This window comes from Muntiacus reevesi, chromosome 4 (assembly GCF_963930625.1).
Source record: "Muntiacus reevesi chromosome 4, mMunRee1.1, whole genome shotgun sequence".
NCBI lineage: Eukaryota > Metazoa > Chordata > Mammalia > Artiodactyla > Cervidae > Muntiacus > Muntiacus reevesi.
Window position 1 is genome coordinate 141,992,664 of NC_089252.1, and position 20,574 is coordinate 142,013,237.

At 38.5% G+C, this 20,574-nt stretch overlaps 1 protein-coding gene across 1 annotated transcript; it reads left to right on the plus strand.

Moving 5' to 3' along the window:
• Positions 1 to 9,832: 9,832 nt before the first annotated feature.
• On the plus strand, positions 9,833 to 18,933 carry GTSF1 (gametocyte specific factor 1). Its single transcript, XM_065935057.1, has 6 exons — positions 9,833 to 9,848; positions 14,601 to 14,701; positions 16,444 to 16,570; positions 17,010 to 17,093; positions 17,547 to 17,610; positions 18,831 to 18,933. Exons 1-6 carry the CDS (start codon positions 9,833 to 9,835, stop codon positions 18,931 to 18,933), a joined length of 495 nt encoding a protein of 164 aa, XP_065791129.1.
• The last annotated feature ends 1,641 nt before the right edge of the window (positions 18,934 to 20,574 follow it).

Here is a 20,574-nt window from a genome sequence, read left to right on the forward strand (position 1 = left end):
TGATTTGCCTATTTCTTTTAGTAGGGGAACTACAGTCACCATGTGGTCCATAATGCTATTACATAGTTAGATTCTTTATCCCCAACTTTATTTTCCTATCTCCAAGTCATTTACTATATGACCATCATATCAACCTTCTTCAATCACTTCTCCATATAACTCTTCCATACTTAAAGGATAGACAAGCTGAGTTTGGAACTTGCCTCCAAAGCTACCTTTCTAACTCTTCAGAAGTCAGTTTACTTCCATGTTAAATCTGTTTTATTCTCTCTCACTGGTGGTCCAGTGATTAAAAATCCACTTGCCATTGCAGGGCACGCAGGTTCAATCCCTCAATCCAGGAAGGATCCCATGTGGGATCACATGTCTCAGGGCAACTAAGCACATGTGCCACAACTACTGAGCCTGCACACCCTGGGACCTATGCTTCACAATAAGACAAGCCATCGCAATGAGAAGCCCATGCACCACAATGAAGAATAGCCCCCACTCACCACAACTAGAGAAAGCCCACATGCAGCAATGAAGACCCAGCACAGCCAAAAAGTAATAAAGTCAATAAAAAATTAAAATGTCACCCCTTGCCCTTCAACTATTCAAATCACTGTTCTAGCTTTTTTAAAGTCCAATTCTTAATCCTCATCTCATTTAAACCTTCCCTGTCTCCTACCTCAACCAAAACCACACCTTCATGAAGGAACAGAGAATCACATACTGGCTATACCACTAGTCTAGTGCTGTTTTATCTAGGAGATACTCAAATACTTGGTGCTTTGCTGTTGTTCAGTCGCCCAGTCGTGTCTGACACTCCGTGACCCCACGGACTGCAGCACACCAGGCCTACCCTGCGTGTCCCTCACCATCTCCCGAAGTTTGCCCAAATTTATGTCCATTGCTTTAGTGATGCCATCAGCCATCTCATCCTCTGACTCCCTCTTCTTCTGCCCTCAATTTTTCCCAGCATCAGGGACTTTTCCAATAAGTCAGCTGTTCTCATTGGATGACCAAAATATTGGAGTTTCAGTTTCAGCATCAGTCCTTCCAACAAGTATGAAGGGTTGATTTCCCTTAAGATTGACTGGTTTAATCTCCTTGCTGTCCAAAGGACTCTCAGAAGTCTTCTCCAGCACCACAGTTCGAAGGCATCAATTCTTCGGCACTCCACCTTCTTTACAGTCCATGTACGTAAACGCTAGTAAGACCATAGCCTTGACCATACAGACCTTTGTCAGCAGAATAATAGCTCTGCTTTTCAAGACACTGTCTAGGTTTGGCACAGCTTTCCTGCCAAGAAGCAAATGTCTTCTGATTTCATGGCTGCAGTCACTATCTGCAGTGATTTTGGAGCCCTTCAGTTTATAGTCCTTCACTTGGTGCTTAAAGAGAACCAACACCCAATTTAAAACAAGCCAGAATTAGTTCCTCTTAAGATGTAATTTTTATTGCAGCCAACTAATCCTTTTAAAACAATGAGTTTGGGATTTTGCTAGTTTACTGACTAGTTCAAGTAAATTTAGACTTTCAATTAAAAGAAGTTTTAGTCAAATGAGTATTTTCTGCCCTTAGGAGTCTTATCCCTACGTAAGTATTTTCTAGATCTTTTTCAAATGATCTTTTTTTTTCTTCAGTTAAAATAGAAGGGAGGACAAGTAGACACTTTTAGCATTTAGCATATTCCAGTATATTTTGTACAAAGTGAAGGGGTTGGGGGGGCTACTGACTTTCTCTCTGAGCTTTACACAATATAAGCAAGATTTACTCTTGTCTCTTGACTAAGACCCTACATGTTTTGAATTTTTTTAATTATATTTTGATATATTAACACCAGACCATATAAAAACAAAAGACTGTTCCCCAAGAAAATGGCCTTAAAAGATAAAATTCCTTTACCATATTTTAGGTATATGAAATCTTCTCCTAAAAGACCATGCAGTCTTAAATGATTGTTGTTGTTTAGTCGCTCAGCCGTGTCTGACTCTTTGTGACCCCATGGTCTGCAGCACGCCAGGCTGCCCTGTCCTTCATCATCTCCCGGAGCTTGCTCAAACTCATGTGCAATGAGTCAGAGATGCCATCCACCCATCTTGTCCCCTGTCATCCCCTTCTCCTCCTACCTTCAATCTTTCCCAGCATCAGGGTCTTTTCTGAGCCGGCTCTTCACATCAGGTGGTCTCAACTGGGGGACCACATAATTTTTCCTCCAAAATAGTATACTCTTGAAATTAAAACAGGGAACAATTTTCCTGAGATAACAACCAGAGAAACCAAGTCGACTACATTAGTCTAAAAGGATAAAACATCACTTATTAGGCAGTTGTGTCATTCAAAACATGGGTGCCAGATCTACTCAAATCTCACTTTTAAGAAGTTTGAGCCACTTGGAAGAAGGCACAATATAAGTTAATAAATACACCACTTGTTTGGCTTCTAACATAACATTTGGTCAAACCTTCAAAAAAACCAAACTAAATTAAGGAAAAATACTTTTTAAAAAAGCAAAGTTTAAAAATAATTTCCTCAAAGCTTGCCTAGATTCCCCGAGGTCCTAACTATTCTCTCAAGCTCTCCTAACAGGTGGCTTACATCTCCATTTAACCTCCTTTCAGTCTGATTTATTACTATTAAGCTATAGTATGCTTTAGGAGAGGAATGATCTGACTATGTACTAGTCGTGTGCCCACACAAAATCAAAGGTGATGAATGTGGAGAATCTATACTTTATACCCATGGTGGAATAAAGAGATTCAATACACTGGGCCAAATATTATATACTGAATAAATCAACTTTTCAAAAACTTGGTAATCAGGTTCACTCATTTTCACAGAAAAGTCCCATCAAGGCAATTTAAATTATGTAACAGCAATAAGGCTTTCTGGCTATAAAGTTTCTTCCCTAAAATCTGGTTCTAGGGTTTCTACTCTTATACTCACAGCATGAACTATGGGGAAAAAACTGTGAAGGCCCATTACTCACGTCCTAGATAAGTACCAAAACATATCTCCTTGGTTCCACATCTTTATTCTTTTGTTGGCCCATACTTTATGGGCCTTTTTGTTCAGACTTTCCAAGCAGCTGTGATACAAAAGAGGGAAAGAAAAAAATCTCAATATTTTAGTCTCTTCTTCCCACGGAGTCTCTTACCAGACAGATGATGTCTTACAGGTGCTGCAGGCCCTGACAAAGTATACCTGTGCTCTCAGGTCAAACAATCAAACATCTACTAAGTTTGGCACACTATGTTAGGAATTACAGTGGCCATGAGGGAACAAGGCTGACAACTATAGTTAATATATGGCAACAGTTCTCAGTCTTCAAAATCAAAATCACTTGGAGGGCTTTCTTTTTTATTTATTTACTTTTAATGACATAATTGCTTCACAATTATCCTTGTGTTAGGTTCTGCCATGCTGCTGCTGCTCAGTCGAGTCTTGACTCTTTGTGACCCCATGGACTGGAGCCCGCCAGGCTCTTCTGTCCATGGAATCTTTCAGGCAAGAATACTGGAGTGAGTTGCCATTTCCTCCTTCACGGATCTTCCTGACCCAGGGCATCTCCTGCATTAACAGGTGGATTCTTTACCACTGTGCCACCTGGGAGCCATACATCAACAATAATCAGCCATAAGTATACATATGTCCCCTCCCTCTCGAACCTCCCTCCCACCTCCCACTTGGAGGGCTTATTAAAACAAAGATTGTAGGGCATCTCACCTCTAAGCTTCTGATTCAGTAAGTAGGTCTGTAGCAAGGCCCAAGAATTTGCGTTTTTCTCAAGTTCCTAAGTGATGCTAATCATGCTGGTCTGGAGACCACACTCTGAGAACAACTGGTATGACACAGTTTAAGTGCTGGGAGGAAAGGAGGGTATAAGAAGACATTAGCATTTAATCCCAGGCAGAAGTAAGGAAAAGGCTTCAAAAAGAAAATGACCCTCAGGTTTAAACATTGGACATTCCTTAAAATAACATCAGAAGAACAGTAGAATTGGAATTATAGAACTATTCCACTCAAGACTAGCACTTTACATAATTTTTAGAAGGTGAAATTTCTTCAGCATAATTTTGCTATTCTACCATCTTTTCAACAATCTTTTAAGAGGTTTCCATTTTCTTACCTACCTATTCATTACACAGTAAAGAATTCATTGCCAAAAGCAATGCTAACAATGGTTTGCAAACTTTGACTTAAATTTACATCTCAGATGCCAGCATCAGAAAGGGCATAAGGGGCTACTGTCGCTGAAAGAAAAAAAGTGAAGTTGCTCAGTTGTGTCCCGCTCTTTGCGACCCCATGGACTGTAGCCTGCCAAGCTCCTCCACCCATGGAATTTTCCAGGCAAGGAAGGATACTGGAGTGGATTGCCATTTCCTTCTCCAGGGGATCTTCTTGACCCAGAGATCAAACCCAGGTCTCCCACACTGCAGGCAGACTCTACCATCTAAATCACCAGGGAAGCACTGTTGTTGAGTCCTAGTGAAAGAAATTACTTAGAAGTCAAAGAAAAACACAGAAAACAGACTGCTCAGCAACTATTACAGCAATGTTGATTACACAATCATATAATATTTATGTATTAGGACACAGAATGAATTTAAAGACAAAAAAGTCACGACTGGTTTTTCATTTATCCTGTATCATCCTGTGTTTGTAGAGAGGGGTGTTAGCTATTCTTTGCAAACTCTCATTAATAACTTTTTTAAACATAAATTTATTTTCAATGGTTCCCTAGTGGGAACACCTCGCCCTGTTATTTTGCCTGAAAAACTGTAACCAGTCCCAACTTTTCACTCTCAACAACAATACTTCCCAAAATCTACTCTCACTAATAATATCTATTACGTTCCCCCAGAGACCTCTTTTTGAAATATTTTGCAACTGCACTTCAATAATTTTCCTAAGTTACACACTTTACAACCAATGAGAAATCATTAATAGATGAGAAAAATAGGACTTAGTGGATAAAATTTAAGCCCAAAACAAAGAATTTAATGTTTTAGCTTTCTGATGGGCAAAAGTTTATCAGGCTTTATGAAACACTGAAAATCTCTAAAGAATCTGAAGGAATAACTGGAACTCCAATCCTGAAAGCAGAGAAAAACTCATCTTGGAACAAAGTTGCTTTTTAAAAAATCATTGGCATAGAGATGTCTACTCATTAGTTCAGTCTTTATTTTTAACTAATAATTCTAAAAATATAATTTATAATTTAGGGTTAAATGCAAGCATATTCAGAGATAGAACCAGCATGGATCAGATTCAGTTTAGGGTATTAATCCCAGCTAGCCCTCAGAATGACCCCATGTAAATGCCTTGGGCTCGCTCTCTTTTTTTCCTTCCTTTTCAAATATATTCAACCTGGCTGGAAAATCAGTCTGAAAGAAAACTCAGCAGGGATCTCAGATAAAGCAGGAACTTTCTGGGTTGGGAAGGACTGAAAAAAGCATTTAAGAAGAGAAAGACGTGTGGTGTATTTTTATTTTAATATCTCCACCACTAAAAGACATGTTTGGTTCTTTAGTTTGTTTAAAAGTTGGTGGGCTTATTTACTGGTGCTAAACGGAACAGCTTTATCAGTTGAGGATCCTGTCACCTTGACAAGATATTACTGAATGCAGTGAAGTCTGACTTTGGATTCTGGTTTGGTACCCACTCCTCGTCCTCTCAAGCTCTTAGCTCTTCCTTCTCCAGAAATTTCAACCTGCAGGTATCTGAATGAAAAGAACAGATGGGTCACAGTAACAGGGTCAACAATTTCACCAGATTACTGAAGTTTAAACCCTGAAAAATCACATTTCACTTTAAATCACACCGGCCCTGCTAATTCTGCATGAATGATTTGGTAAATCCAGAGGTTTACGATTTCGTAGATTATTTAAGATATCCCTAACAGTCTGAAACTGATTTGCAAAACAACAGCTTTTCTAAAATTGTTTGTGCTGAACTTGCAATGAAGCTTGTTCATTCTCAGCAATCATCTTTCAAGAAGCACTTTAGCAGCTTGCCCCTCCTTCACAGAAATCATCCAGGCCACCCAGGTGAAACAATAGCTTTTGTAAATTCAAAACAGTGCCTACCTCAGTGGTTCTCAATCCTGACTGCACATTAGAATCATCTGGGTAGCTTTTAAAACTAACTCTTTCTGATTAATTGGCTTGGGAAGGGGACGTGACATGGTATGTTTCAAATCTCCTCAAATGGTTCTGAAGTGCAGACACCATTAAGAAGTCTTGATTCTACTCCCACCAATACTTTTATTTTTAGGATCTTAACATGAACCAAAGGCTGTGAAGCATACTCTCTTCAGCTCAAGGAATGATAATTTAAAAAATTAAAAAAAAAACAGGACTTCCCTGGAGGTCCAGTGTTTAAGACTTCCAGCTTCAAATGCATGGGGCACAGGATCTATCCCTGGGCAGGGAATGAAGATATCGAAAAACAAGCAGCATGGACAGAAATAAAAATCCAATAATGTTTACATATTATTCATGTAAAAACGTCCCATGACCCTTTTCACTAAAGCCACATTTAGTTCATGCTGTTAGAATAAGTTCTCCTAAATAACATTTAGACTACATAAACCACTGAAATGGTCTAAAACCCCCAATATTCCAACACCCAAACTGACCATCCAGTCTGCCTCCTACCCTGAACAATACAAAAATTTGTCGTATCACGCCTTTTACTTCTTGCTTTTAAAAAAATATTATTACCAGATCTACGTGTAGTATCAATTCCTTCCTTTTTTTTTTTTTTTTGGTCTTCAAATGCCACAAGTCCTTTTTCTCAAAGTCTTCCCCGGGTCACTTTGGGCCCCAGTGGTTTTCTTCTAAAGAATTCACATTCTCAACCACTTTCTTAGCATCTGTTGTACTGCCATTTAATCTTTCATCCACTCTAGGGACTGTTTTCCTAGCAACTTGAACACAAAAACCATCGATTACACTTTTTTTCCTTCTTGGTATCAAGGTTTCCAGAAAAAAGGCTCACAATATGTTTCGTTTTCTACTATCAGTTTATAACTTTCTGGCCCTTTCTACTGCCAGCTCTCTCCTCAACTCAAAAATCTCCTTTAATGGAGATGACTAGGGCATCCATCCTACCAAGCATTCTCCGATAAACCATTATCGACTTTTGAACTTTGAAATTCTACCTACAAGGCGTGCTAAACAAAAACTAGATTCCTGTCCTTAGTGGTTTGTTTTTGGGGGAACTGGGGGTGGGAGGAGGAGACTTCTTCTGTTTATCTCTTTTTCAGTTTTCCTCTTCCCTCCCCTCAAAACCTAAATTATCTTTCTCTCCGGACAACTTGCACTAACATGGCTTCCTTCTCACCAGTATCAGTTGACCTCTAAGGTGTCCCACCCTCTCCTCGAGCGCTATGTCTCAGCGCTCATTCTAGTTTCTAAGATGGCCCCCACAGAGGCCGGGAAGGCAGCGCGAGTTCCACCCACGCAAAGCCTCGGTCATTGGAGGGGGGGGGGGGGGCGGAAGCCCACCTCCCGAGAGGGGATGGGGGGAAGCCGAGGAGTGAGCGCCAAGAAGGCAGTCGCCGGAGCGGCGCCTACCACCACGCTCCCCGACGCCCAGGCCTGCGTCACAGGAAGTGGGGGCCCCACCCCCTAACGTCAGGGGCCGGAAGGGAGCGTTGCTGGGGCACGGGTGTGAGCGAAGGCGACCGTGAGGAGAGGAGAGCGTGTCTCCGCTGAGGTAGGAAAGACGCCCAGGTCCTGGCTTGGGGACCTCCAAAAATCTCGCCGTGGACTGGGATATTTTCACCTTCTAGTATATTCCCTTTTCTGCCCGTCGGGTGGGTCCTCCGCAAAGGTGTTTAAGCAACCGGTGGGCCTGCCGCTGCTTCGTCCCGTCGAGGGCCTCCCTGGCTCCCTAGTTTTTTAAGTTAGGCACCTTCTCCACCTTCTCCTATGTAGTCCCATTGTTTAAATAGACTCTTGGCTTTTGTTTAAAGGAGGGAAAATGTTGGTTTTACTGAGACCCCAGCTCGGTTAAGTGTAACCCGTTGCTTCAGGCTACAACCAGCTCGCAAGCTTGACTGCTGAGTGCCCGTTTTACCGCCGTCTAGCACCCCACTCGAGTCCTCTTGCCTGGAAAATCCCATGGACGGAGGAGCCTGGTGGGCTGCAGTCCATGGGGTCGCTAAGAGTCGGACAGGACTGAGCGACTTCACTTTCATTTTTCACTTTCATGCATTAGAGACGGAAATGGTAACCCACTCCAGTATTCTTGCCTGGAGAATCCCAGGGGTGGGGGAGCCTGGTGGGCTGCCGTCTATGGGGTCGCACAGTGTCGGACACGACTGAAGCGACTTAACAGAAGCAGCAGTGCTAGGAAAAACGTGAAGACGTAATAACAGTTTGATAATGATAAGATTCTTAGATGGGCAGGGCTGAATGAGGAGGCTGTAGTTTCCAATGCCCTTAATCTACTGTAATTTAGTCTTTTTGCCCCCAGAGGATAGGGGAGCTTCCTGCAAGTTGCTGAATCTGGCACCGATAGCATCTTTAAATGCCTTAAAATCAAGGAACATAGTGTTTGGCTCTTGCCATTCTCTTTTTATTTTTTGTTGAAAAAATATAGAGTAACTATATAACTATAGTATAACATATCAAAAGGAAGGTCAAAATTTCTTAACCCAGACATGAAAATTATTTTTTCATGGCAGTTTCACCAGTGATTGTCATTTACAAATGGGCTCTGCAGCAAAATACTAAACGAGTTCCAGCTGATCACTTCTATTTCCTATCATAGGTTCCAAGACCGCTTATGTCATAGAATGGGGGGAAGGGGTGTGGAATTGTATGAGGAGAGCTGGCTCTAGGGGCAATAACTGTAAATCTAACCAGTTTTAAGTTTCCTATGGGGATGATTTTATATAAATTTAGTCTATTTTGTAATGATAAGTTTGTTTAATCACAGAGCTCAGTAGAGGAGAATCAGGTGGAAGAGGATTCAAACTAAAAATATTGTCTTTTAATCTTCCATATTTCTGTTACAGACTTGTTCTTTTGTGATTCTGTCAACTATAAAATGGACAGTTCTTGAGTGCTAACATTCAGAAGTGTTTCCTCAGTGCACAGAGGGAATGAGTATTACCTGGAGAAATTTAAATAACCTAGTCTGTCTGGTTTTGCATAGGGTGGGGTGTAGGTAATAAAGCATCACTGGGAAAAGTGTGATACTTCCTAATCATGTTTAAGAAAAATCATAGAATAGTAAACTGGAGTGTCTCTGGGCATACTGAATGGGTTGACTGTACAGTCTGACATAGGCTTCCAGTGTTCCCAAGTCCCCAGGGGCAGGAGGAAGCAAGACTGGCAGCTCGATCATCCTGTATTTTTGAAGACTTCAGAGCTTTAAAATAGTACCCTATTCTTTGTTTATCCTGCAGTTTAAATAACATGCTTGTGGGCTTGAGTTGCTCCTTCTAATGTTAAATAGCATCAAAAGATGTGACAAACTCTTAAACAGTGACACGGTGTTGTAATGGCACTTAAAATTGACTGACATCCTCTCACCTGAATACAGTTTAAGTAGTAGTCATGTTTAGTTTTTCTTAACTGTGAGCCCTAGAATTTGTTCTAAGAATGTGAGTTAGGCAATGATAAAATGATTCAAAGTAGTAAAGAATGCCTTAAAGGAGAGAAACTAATAGGAAGAGGGAGGTGCTATAAGGGTTTTTTATATTAACTTGGGTTACCTCACTTCTAGTTTGATTCCACTTCTTAGGGCTCCTTTTGGTACGTTTTATTTCTGATTTCCTGATCCAGTTTTTTCTTTCCCCCAGCACTTTGGATTTGGCTCCTTAAATCCCAACATGGAAGAAACTTACAGTAAGTACTTCTTGTTGCTTTTAGAAAATAAGTTACTTAACATGTAGTTTTCTCTCTGACAAGACTTTTAATGTGTTGAGAAAGATTCACTTTTTCGCTAAACTGCTGGGAAGAAAAAATGAGACTGTTTTCATAATGCAGAGAAATGTCCAAATCTGAAATAGGACCCTTGAAATTTAAATTAAAAAGTCTGAGAAGTCATCAAGCTTTGAGAAAGCTGTAGTTGGGACTCCTGTGTTAAACTATATTTTTATTTATTAAGTGAAGAATTTTCATTCTTTAGGACTTCAGTTTCTCTTGTTAGTGACACAGGGATGGTAACCCCTGGTTTCTATTCTGTGGGATATATGGTATACCTAATGTTGATGTGCATTGAGTTTTTATGATTAAAGAAATCCTAGGGAGGATTCTTATTTCTCTAGTGATCCAGTAATCTCAATGGCCCAGCAAATCAAATGGGAGCCGGGAGAGCTAGGATCATACAAGGGTAGAATGAGAGAGGCCTGAAAAGCCATTTCATTCAACACTAGGATTTTAACAGCTGAGAAACAGAGCCTGGGTTAACTGATCTGCCCCCTGGTTACACTGTTGGGGACAGAGTCAGAACCGGAGCCTTGTATGTTGTTTATGTGTCGTACCCTACTTTATACCACTAGGCACTATGGTTTCTAGACCCTGACCAAGTTTGAGGAGCATCTGAGTGGATGAAACTTGTCAACACGGCCACCTTTGTTTCCTACTTTGCTATTTTGTTCAGAATCTCTAAGTTCTAACTGAAAGATATTTTAGTTCCATTCTGCCTTCAAGGAAGAGTCCAATAGAACCTTTATCACCAACATGTAGAAACTACATGGAAACAGTCTTTATTAAATATCTACTATAGCATGCAGAAGAATCACCTAGGATACTTGTTAAGACACAGGTTTCTGGAGCCCTCCCCCCAGATTTTTGATTCAGAAGGTCTAGGACTCAATTTGCATTTCTAACACGCTGCCAGGTGGTAGTGCTAATCTGAGGACCATACTTTGAGCATAATGGATCTAGAGGTCTGATTCTACTTGATCTTCCTTAGGGCTCCCTCCTTCACTTCCTTAATTTTTCTAAAAATATATTAATTAAAATCTGAGATTTCCGTGTGAGATAGATATGAGAGATTAATATTTATTCTTGGAAGCTTACTACTCTATTAAATTAGAAAGCATCATCTCCCCTTTATGTCTCTTATTCTTTACTTTATCCAGTGGTGATTTTTTATTAGAAAAATATCACTTGGTTCTTGTAATTATTGCTACATAGCACAGACTTTTTAAATCAGGTGTTTGTTAAAGAAGAAAATGGTTGATTTTACTGTTTGTTTATTTTTAAGTTTGTGACTAAGTAAATTTAATAAAATATATTGACTTATAAAGAATCAACTCCTTTAAGCATAGCATTTTTTTAAGCATAGCATTTTTTTCTGTTTATCTGTGTCTTGGTAAAGTTTCATTATTTTAAGATTTTTAAAAGAACCTGAGAGTATGTTAGAAATGTATAATCTCAGGCCTCATCTCAAACGTGCTGAATGCAGAATCTACAGCCCTCAAGTGATTTAACACCAGGAATCAAGTTAAAGTGAGAAATACTGTTTAGAATGTATTTGACCTTTCCCCCCAACTGATCTAAACTCTATAATCTGATAGATTCCTGAAGATCTCCAGCTTCTGTCTTCATGCGGTACCTCTTAGCTGATGATACTCTTGTCACGTCTGGTTCCTCATTTCTGTGAAGTTTCTTCCATTTTCTCACCATGGGTTCTGAGCCCTATCCAAGTGTGAGGAATATCTGAGTCTGTGCTTTTGGAGGAAGCTTGTCCATGAGGCCTACTTTGTTTTCCAAATTAAGTTATATTCCCAAAAAGTCACTCAAGATTTTTGCTGATCTCTAACAATCTAGAGAGGTGGGATGGGGTGGGAGGTGAGAGGGAGGGGACATATGTATACCTGTGGCTGATTCATGTTGCCATGGTTTCATGGCAGAAACCAACACAATATTGTAAAGCAATTATCTCCAATTCAAAAGAAATTTAAACATTTCTAAATGTTAAAAACAGGTAAACCAATTTAAGGGACATTCTAAAAAAATTTTTTGCTGAGGATTTCAATAGTATTTGTTACAACTTTAAATTCATATAATACTTTGTGCAGTACTCTTAGGTATCTGCCCAAGAAAAATACTCATACAGTGCATAGATAAGTATATATTAGATTGCTATCCACAGCATTTATATAATAGTAAAAACTAGAAACAAATGTATCAGTAAGGGAACTGATTAAGAATCTGTGCTACATTCATATGCAGAAGGGAAATGTTTCTTATATTTCACTGATAGAGAAGGAGCTGTTAAGTTTTTGTTTTTTTAATAAAAATAAAATAGTTACAGGAAATCTTGTCACATGCTACACTATGGATAAACTTTGAGGACATTGTGGTAATTTAAATAAATTAATCACAAAAAAGGCCACATGCCATATGATTTCACTTATATGAAATATCTAGAATAGTCAAACTCATAGAAACAAAAAGTGGAATAATGACTGCCAGAGGTTTCAGGGAGGAGGCAATGGGAGTTATTTAATGGATATAGAGTTTGTTTTGCAAGGTGAAAATTTCTAGAGATTGTCTGGATTCGCAATAATGTGAATATGCTTAACACCAATAAACTATACACTTTAAATAGTTAAGGTGATGAATTTTGTGTTATTTGTATTATTACCATTAAAATTTTTAAATTAAACATAAAATTGAAAATTTTTTAAATAAAAGACCCATTTAGAGCAGACCTGTTACCAGAGACCAAAAAGTAAAGCATTTTAGTAGGAAGCTATCATTAACTCTGATGTATGCCACTGTATGGGCAGTAAAATGTGTATGAATCATAAAGTATGTCCAGTCTGTCAGCTACTGACGTGGCCTATCATTTGCTTGTGATGAAATGGATTAAATGGAGGGAAACTAACAAGAATTTCATCTGTATACTTTTCCTGTGTATCCTGAAGCTTTAGAAATGTGAAAAGATCACTGCTCAGGATGAGCCTGGTTGGTATAATAAGCCTGCTTGTCCTTTAAGACTTTTCATTCCTATTAATTCTGTCCTTCAAGTCACCTTTCTGGCTCATTTGCATCACGGTCATGGTTAGCAATTTGTCCCATGTTTACCACTCTTCCAGGGACACTGTTTCAATTCCTGCAGCTTCTGATTTTCATAGCAGTCTCTTGGTTTATAAGCTTCTTATCAAATGTGAATTGTTTATCTTATTTCACTTTTATTATTGCCTTCAGTGGTGGCAACAGCATTTTATTAGATTGTGTCTTGTCCTCATAATATATTCAAAATGTACTTAACTGTTTAATTTCTCTTCTTTTACCAAGATTCTTAAATTTTGGGGCTCAGCCTGGACATTTTACAGAACCTAAGAGTAGTTTTACACATTATGAGAAACTTCTCTAGTTTCTATTTAAACTATTGAAATGGAGCCTGAAAGTATAGTCTTCTAAGAGTACTTTTATTTATTTTTTTTTCTGCTTTTATTTTTTATTTTATTTTTTTATTAGTTGGAGGCTAATTACTTCACAACATTTCAGTGGGTTTTGTCATACATTGACATGAATCAGCCATGGAGTTGCATGTATTCCCCATCCCGATCCCCGCTCCCACCTCCCTCTCCACCCGATTCCTCTGGGTCTTCCCAGTGCACCAGGCCCGAGCACTTGTCTCATGCATCCCACCTGGGCTGGTGATCTGTTTCACTATAGATAATATACATGCTGTTCTAAGAGTACTTTTAAATTGCACAATATAGATTAGGGGTTGGCTTTCTCACAGTAGCCCCATATGTCTGCAGCTGTCTTAAACTTAGGAGGTTCTGTTTTTGCAGTTTATTCTACTTTTTATATGGCCAATTTCATGATCATCAGATAAAAAATTCTCTCCTTTTTTTTCTCATTGTGTTCCAAAATATGAAATTTTGGAACCTTTACCAATTTGGTAAAGGTATTGGTCTCATTTGAGAGGTAGCTATATTCACTGACTAGGAGTTATTTTGAGAAGTACATTAAATCAGGCAGACAAAAAAATTAAATCTATCAGTGATATTTCCTAAGCTTCCATAGAACATATAACTGATACAGAGCAGTGCTTAACAACTTTATTCATGTCATGGCAAACTAGTAAATAGGGATGCTGGTGTAGGGGGTTAACTACCCTCAGCTTGCCTAAGACTAGTTGGGAAATAGGGGGCACTTGTGCAGTGGACTCCCACATCAGTATATCAACACATTGTCCTTTTCAACTTTCAGTATACTGCCTGGAAGTTTTGGTTGAACTAGCTAGAGAAAAGAATGACCCTGAATTAGCACTTTCAGAAAAGGAAAAGAAAAAAAAAAAAAAAAAAGGAAAAGACGTATCATTTAATTTTTTGTTATAATAAGGATTACCAACAATAAAAACAACAGTATTTATGTACAACCAAACGTGAACTTTGACCCCATCCCATGAATGCTTGTTTTGCTGGACTTAATGAAGATTCAATAACACAGTTTTATCTTACACTTTCAAATGTTTTTAGTCACCCTTTTAAAAAAATCTTTCAAGTTGTTGTTAGGCCATCTTGTTCAGTTCTTACAGATGCTGTTGAAAAATCCATGTGCCAGGGATGCTGAAATGTTGCAAGGGCCTGTTAAGCTTTATACTTACCCTGTTTTTCTCTCTTTCAGTCGATACTCTGGACCCTGAAAAGCTGTTACAATGCCCCTATGATAAAAACCACCAGATCAGGGCCTGCAGGTTTCCTTATCACCTTATCAAGTGCAGAAAGGTACGATATTATTTTCTCAATTTGCCCAGTGATGGCCTCCTGAGTTCTTTTAAAAAACCAGATTTTATAAATATCAAATAATTTTAGCATATATGTTTTAATTAAATGCCAGAATTGCTTTGGGTTAAATGCCAACATTTATAGATAAGAATTTATTTCTTGGGGGTGTAAGTTTTTTCTCATTTGGTTTCTCCCCCAGCTAGTGACACAGCACCCTTAAACAGTTTCTCTCCAGTCTTCTCACCCACTGTGAAACAGAGGAAACACTAATTTTTACTAGTGATCAGAAATCATTCTTGCCTTGTAAACTTGATGTCCTGATAAGGATTGAGTACCGTAATACACTTATTTTGATTTTTTTGTGTGTGTTTGTTTAGAAATGTTAGAGAAGTTGAACAGCTAGAGGTTAACCCAAGAAAAGATTATTCATAAAAATAACTATTTCTCCAAGTTTCAACAGTAAACATCTTTGGGGGGAGGGAAAAAAAAAAAGCTCAAAGTGTTTTTTTCCTTCTGGTTACCTTTTGTAGATTTAGTTGATGTAAGCTAATTTAATGCTGATAAATTAATTGAGGCAGTTTGAAAGAGTGGTTAAAATAGAAATGTCAGATACAGAGGCCAAAGTTCTTGCCAGGATTAATGCTTGGAAAACAATTTAGGTATTTAATCCAAACCTGCATACAGTTCACATATGCATTAACATTCTTCAAAGAATGTTTCTCTTGCAGTCCTGGAGACGTGATTATAATGCCATTGTTGATTATTTCTCCGCTCCTTTCAATCTCTAGAGCAAGAATTTCTTAAGGTTGAACCTAGACATTACAGACCAGCAGATACCACCACAACTTCCTCCTCTAGGCTCTCAGACATGTCCCAAGGAGAAAAGTTGGGAAAGGGAGCTAAGTGGTAAAAAGACATCATCATAACTCCCCTCTCCTAATGCTCTTAATCTTCAGCCACAAAACCTTTGCATTAGAATGCCCACTATCCCTTAAAAAAATCATGGAGATACCTGCCCTCACAATTTTCTCCATCTTCTATTTTTTTGCACCCTTCTCCCCACTTTACATTATTTTTACTTTTTTGAGTATCATTTGTGATATATCTTTTGCTTCTCCTAATTTCTTAATTGCTGGTAAACTTGACGTAGGATTTGGGTTCTATTAAACACTTTGTTTTGTTTTCTTGTTTTGTATTAAAATAAGGAACTTGGTCAACAGAGCTCTCTATCATCTGGACTTATCCTTAGTGAAATAGCTGAAGTAAAGGACAAATTGTTCAGAGCCTCATTTCAGGCATCATTACTTTCAATAAGTGTTCCTGTGTTAATCTGAAAAATCACTGGCTTTGCCTCTTCTGCAGCTCCCTTCCCACAGCTGTTTTCCTGCACTCTTTTACCAGACAAAGTGTGTTTTAGTGTTGCTGTTCATCCTCAATATCCGCTTTCAAAGACATCCAGAGAGCTGTGCCATTACAGGCTGTGCCTCCAGACTCGCATGACCCTGAGAAGTAAACAGGGAGAAGATATGATTCAAATACCCAATTCTAAATTCACTGTTTACTTCCTTATAAACCACTTTAACCCCAAGATCTGTGTTGTCAGTCTTTATAATCATAACAAAGAGGTAATGTCTCTGTGATCTTTATAGGTGATAAATAATTCTCCCTTAATGTTCTGCTTAGTGTACCTATCACAGTTCCACCACAAGTTTATTGACAAACCCCTTTAATTTTTTTCCCAGAATCATCCTGATGTCGCAAACAAACTGGCAACTTGTCCCTTCAATGCTCGCCATCAGGTTCCTCGGGCTGAAATCAGTCATCATATCTCAAGCTGTGATGACAAAAGCTGTATTGAGCAGGATGTAGGTAAGACTGACTAGCTAAGGTGTTTCAGTACTGGAGGTTAGCTCCCTCAAACTTACATGATGTTACATTATCACCTTGATTTTTGGCTTTCATCATTTCGGAAAAACAATACTTTTCTGCCTTTGAGATTTTTAATCTTCGCAGCAAAAGATTGTCAGGTTATGTGTACCAGACTTCTTTCCCTCTGAACAACCTGATTCATTTTACTAATACTTCGTTTAAAAATAAAAATTCTTTTATTACCATAAATACAGCAAACATCTTTGTTTCTGCTTCTCTTTCTTTTCTTCTGTCGGAAAGGAGATAAGACCTGTTTAGCTTTCATCCTATCCCATTTTTCAGAAACAAAGACCCTGGAACCTTTTAAGCCACTAACCCCTTTAAACATAATAACTTGGCAGTGTCTCCTTCTTAAGTCAGAATCTCTATTGTCTTGCAGTCAACCAAACCAGGAACCTTGGACAGAAGACTCTGACTGAGAGCACGTGGCAGTGCCCTCCTTGCGATGAAGACTGGGATAAAGGTGAAGGGCCTCTACGTCTGTTTCTTCACAATGTCAAAATCTTGAGTCATGTGCTTTAGATGGAAGGTTTTCCTTTTTTATGAACATACCATATTGTTCAGAATGCCGCCTTATTCTTATTGAGCCCCAGTACAAACACATTTGTATCTGTGCAGACACATGGAGCAGCCTTTCCCACTTGATTGGAAAAGAACACTACTTTACATCTGTTTTTTTCATAAATTGTGTTACACCATCTGTGTTTGGTTGTTACTAGGCACGTTTATTATTATTTATGTCGTTTGTGTTTATATCCTTCAGTTAAATTCTTGCTACTGTGTCTCTTAGGGTACTTGACCAGTTTTTAGTTGCTTCTCTGAACTTGTTTATTATTTCTCATCTTACAAATTCGACTAGCATGAATTGGTGTTTTACCTAGTAGCACCACAAACTGTGTTTTGTTTCCTTTGGCAGATTTGTGGGAACAGACCAGCACCCCCTTTGTCTGGGGCACAGCCAACTACTGTGGCAACAATAGGTAAATGAAAAGATCTCATTCCCACCACTTCCTCCCAGAATCAAAGTGCTGTGTTACCAGTAGTAGGCTCCAAAGCATGTATTGACCTCTTTCCTCAATGATGTTACTTGGTGGTGATTTGTCTAGATATAGTTTTGGTGGGTTTTTTCTATTTATTCCTTGAGTCATAAAAAGGTCACATGCTTTGCATTAATTCCTGTGGGAACACAAAAATACTAGCTTGTCGTCTAGCACAGGAGACAGTGGCGCCAGCCATTCTTATGTCTAAGCTAGAGTTTTTGCTAAGTTCCTGTTATTTTAATGCTTTGAAAAACTTATGTAGCTGTACTGTATGTGTTATTTTTGCTCTGGATAACTAGTGTCTAAGGAAAAAGTAATCTTAAAAGTTTCTGATTTTAGACTGGACAATCCATAATACCAATTGGGTAGGGAAAAAAAACTCATCTCTCCTTCCCTACTGATTTTGTATCTAATTTAAATCTCTAAGATTTTTCATTACCACTTGATCTTCAAACCTTTTAAGATCATGTTCTGAATTCCCTGTTAGTCCAGTAGTTAGAACTCCACACTTCCGCTGCCAAGGGTGCAGGTTCTATCCCTGGCTGGGGAACTAAGATCCCATAAGCCATATAGTGTGGCCAAAAAGATCATATTTCAAACCCAAATGAGAGCATTCCCAGATTAGAAAATGAAAGACAGTAGACCTCATTTTTTCCTCAAATAGAATACTTAACCAATTTTTATTTTTTAGCTCCTAAAGTCAGTTATTGTAAGTGTACAGTTATTGTACTTTATGTATGCATTGAGATAGAAAAACTTAAAGATGAATTCCGTTGGTACAGTTTTAATTTTATATCACTTCTGTGAGATTTGTTACCTTTAGTTTGGTTGTCTTGGCATTTTTTATCTCGTATGTATATTGAGTGAGTTGATGAGCCTGTCATACAATTGAACAGTAGATGGCATTGCTGTTTATCTCAATTTCTAGAAAATGAAAATGGTTAAACCCATCTTAATGCCTGTACAGAACAGTGAGCTTTCCAGAGAAGTGGTAATCATTCTAATTGCAAGAATGTTTTGATGGAAATGTGTTTACATTTCAGCATGTAGGTGATTGGTTTTCCCAAAATTACAAAAAAACACATTTTGATTGTTTTATGTGTGCCTGCCTAAAGAATGCAAATATGCCAGCATACTCAAATTCATCTCTCCTTTTGCAGTCCTGCAAGCAACATAGTTATGGAACATAAGAGTAACCTGGCTTCAGGCATGCGCGTTCCCAAGTCTCTGCCATATGTTCTGCCATGGAAAAACAGTAAGTGAAAGAGTGGCAAAATGCTTTTACTATGTGTTGTGCTAAATAAATACAGTTCGTCTTAATTATTCAAGGACATGTTCAGTCTGAATACCGAATACCCTGCACTCAATGACCCTGAGAGTGAGTGCCTCCTCAGATTTTGCATCTTAAGCACCTCACTCACTTCACCCCTAGTCCTAACCCTGGTTAGTAACAGGCATGTACAAGATCACAGAAGCATAAAGAATATTTTCAAGACAGAGTGATGGAGAAAGAAAGGGCAACCCACTCCAGTATTCTTGCCTAGGAAATCCCATGAACAGAGGAGCTTGGGGTCACAAAGAGTCAGACACATCTTAGCAACAGAGCATGCATGCGTACTAGTTGAGCTTCCCAGTAGAAAGCTCTGTGCTGTGTGCTCTCATCAGTATTCTTATCTGCTCTTCAAAACTCTATAATTATAAACAAGGAACGTTTTGGTAATTAAAATTTTTTAATTATAAAATACATACTAATTGCACAAAAAATTGTTTGCATTGCTGGTAGTTGGCAGATCTGGACCCTGAATGAGTCTCTTAACTCCCAAGACCAGAATTATCCCCTCGTTTCCTTTTCCTGTCTTTTTAGTTCTCTTTGTTTCCTGCCCACTCCCACCTCCCTCATACCATTTCTCTACCCCCATCTCAAGCCTTTGGTTTCAGCTATGAAATGCCTCCTTCAATTGTGAATCACTGATGGCTTAAAAAATAACATTTTTGTAAATAAAACTCAAACCGAGAAAGAAAAAAGGGTGACCACTGGCATCGGATTCCATGGATAAATTTGGGACCAATAAAAAGACTATCTATTTTAGCTAGGAGGAAATCATCCCTGATTTTTAAAGCATAATATCAATAGGGAATTGGGATTAGAAATTGGATTGCAAGGGCCTGAAAGGTAATGGGTAAAGACAAAATGAAAGTAATGTTATAAGAACCAGCGTATGAATGGTATTCACATGTCTTCCCAAGGCTTCAGAGACAATGCTGAGTAAACAGGTCTGAAATTCATGTCATACCACGCTAGTAAAGAAATCCCATATATTGGTACACCCAACATACTGTCATTTTTATTTAATACAAACTTCCTTTTCCTAATGTTGCCCCCAAATTCAGATTTCCTTGATTTCAGTCTTTGTTGTTGTTTGAGCGAATTTTTAGGTGGCTACAGGATCCCCTTTAAAACATTTCCCTTTGGATAGTTGCATTTCCCCCAAAATGAGATTACCTAATCGTATGCCATAAGTCTTGATAGGTAGAAGACTATTTTCTTTTTCCATGCTGAGTAGAATCCTGTCCATAACTTTAAATTCTACTTTATTATATAATTCCATATACACCAGGAATAAATCATTTGTGTTTAGTAAGACTAGGGGGTGGAGTGAATTTCAATTGACATGGTGTATTTATTTTGAAATATTTCTACTCCATAGATGGAAATGCACAGTAACTGAATATTTCATCAAGTAAGTGTTTTGGTTTTATTTCACAATTTTTTCAGATGGTAGCAAGATTTAACTGGACATAAAGCAGTTTGGGTCCAATTTTCTTTCAGATTATGGTACCGAATTAAAGCTTTGTGTGTGCCTTTCGTTTTTTAAGTATATAGACTCTGTTATGGCTTTACAT

What these genes read in the sequence shown, in the direction of transcription:
- GTSF1 (XM_065935057.1), top strand. An exon ending in CTGTATTGAGCAGGATGTAG is followed by an intron (nt 16,571 to 17,009) that starts GTAAGACTGACT and finishes ATTGTCTTGCAG; the next exon opens with TCAACCAAACCAGGAACCTT. An exon ending in CGATGAAGACTGGGATAAAG is followed by an intron (nt 17,094 to 17,546) that starts GTGAAGGGCCTC and finishes TTCCTTTGGCAG; the next exon opens with ATTTGTGGGAACAGACCAGC.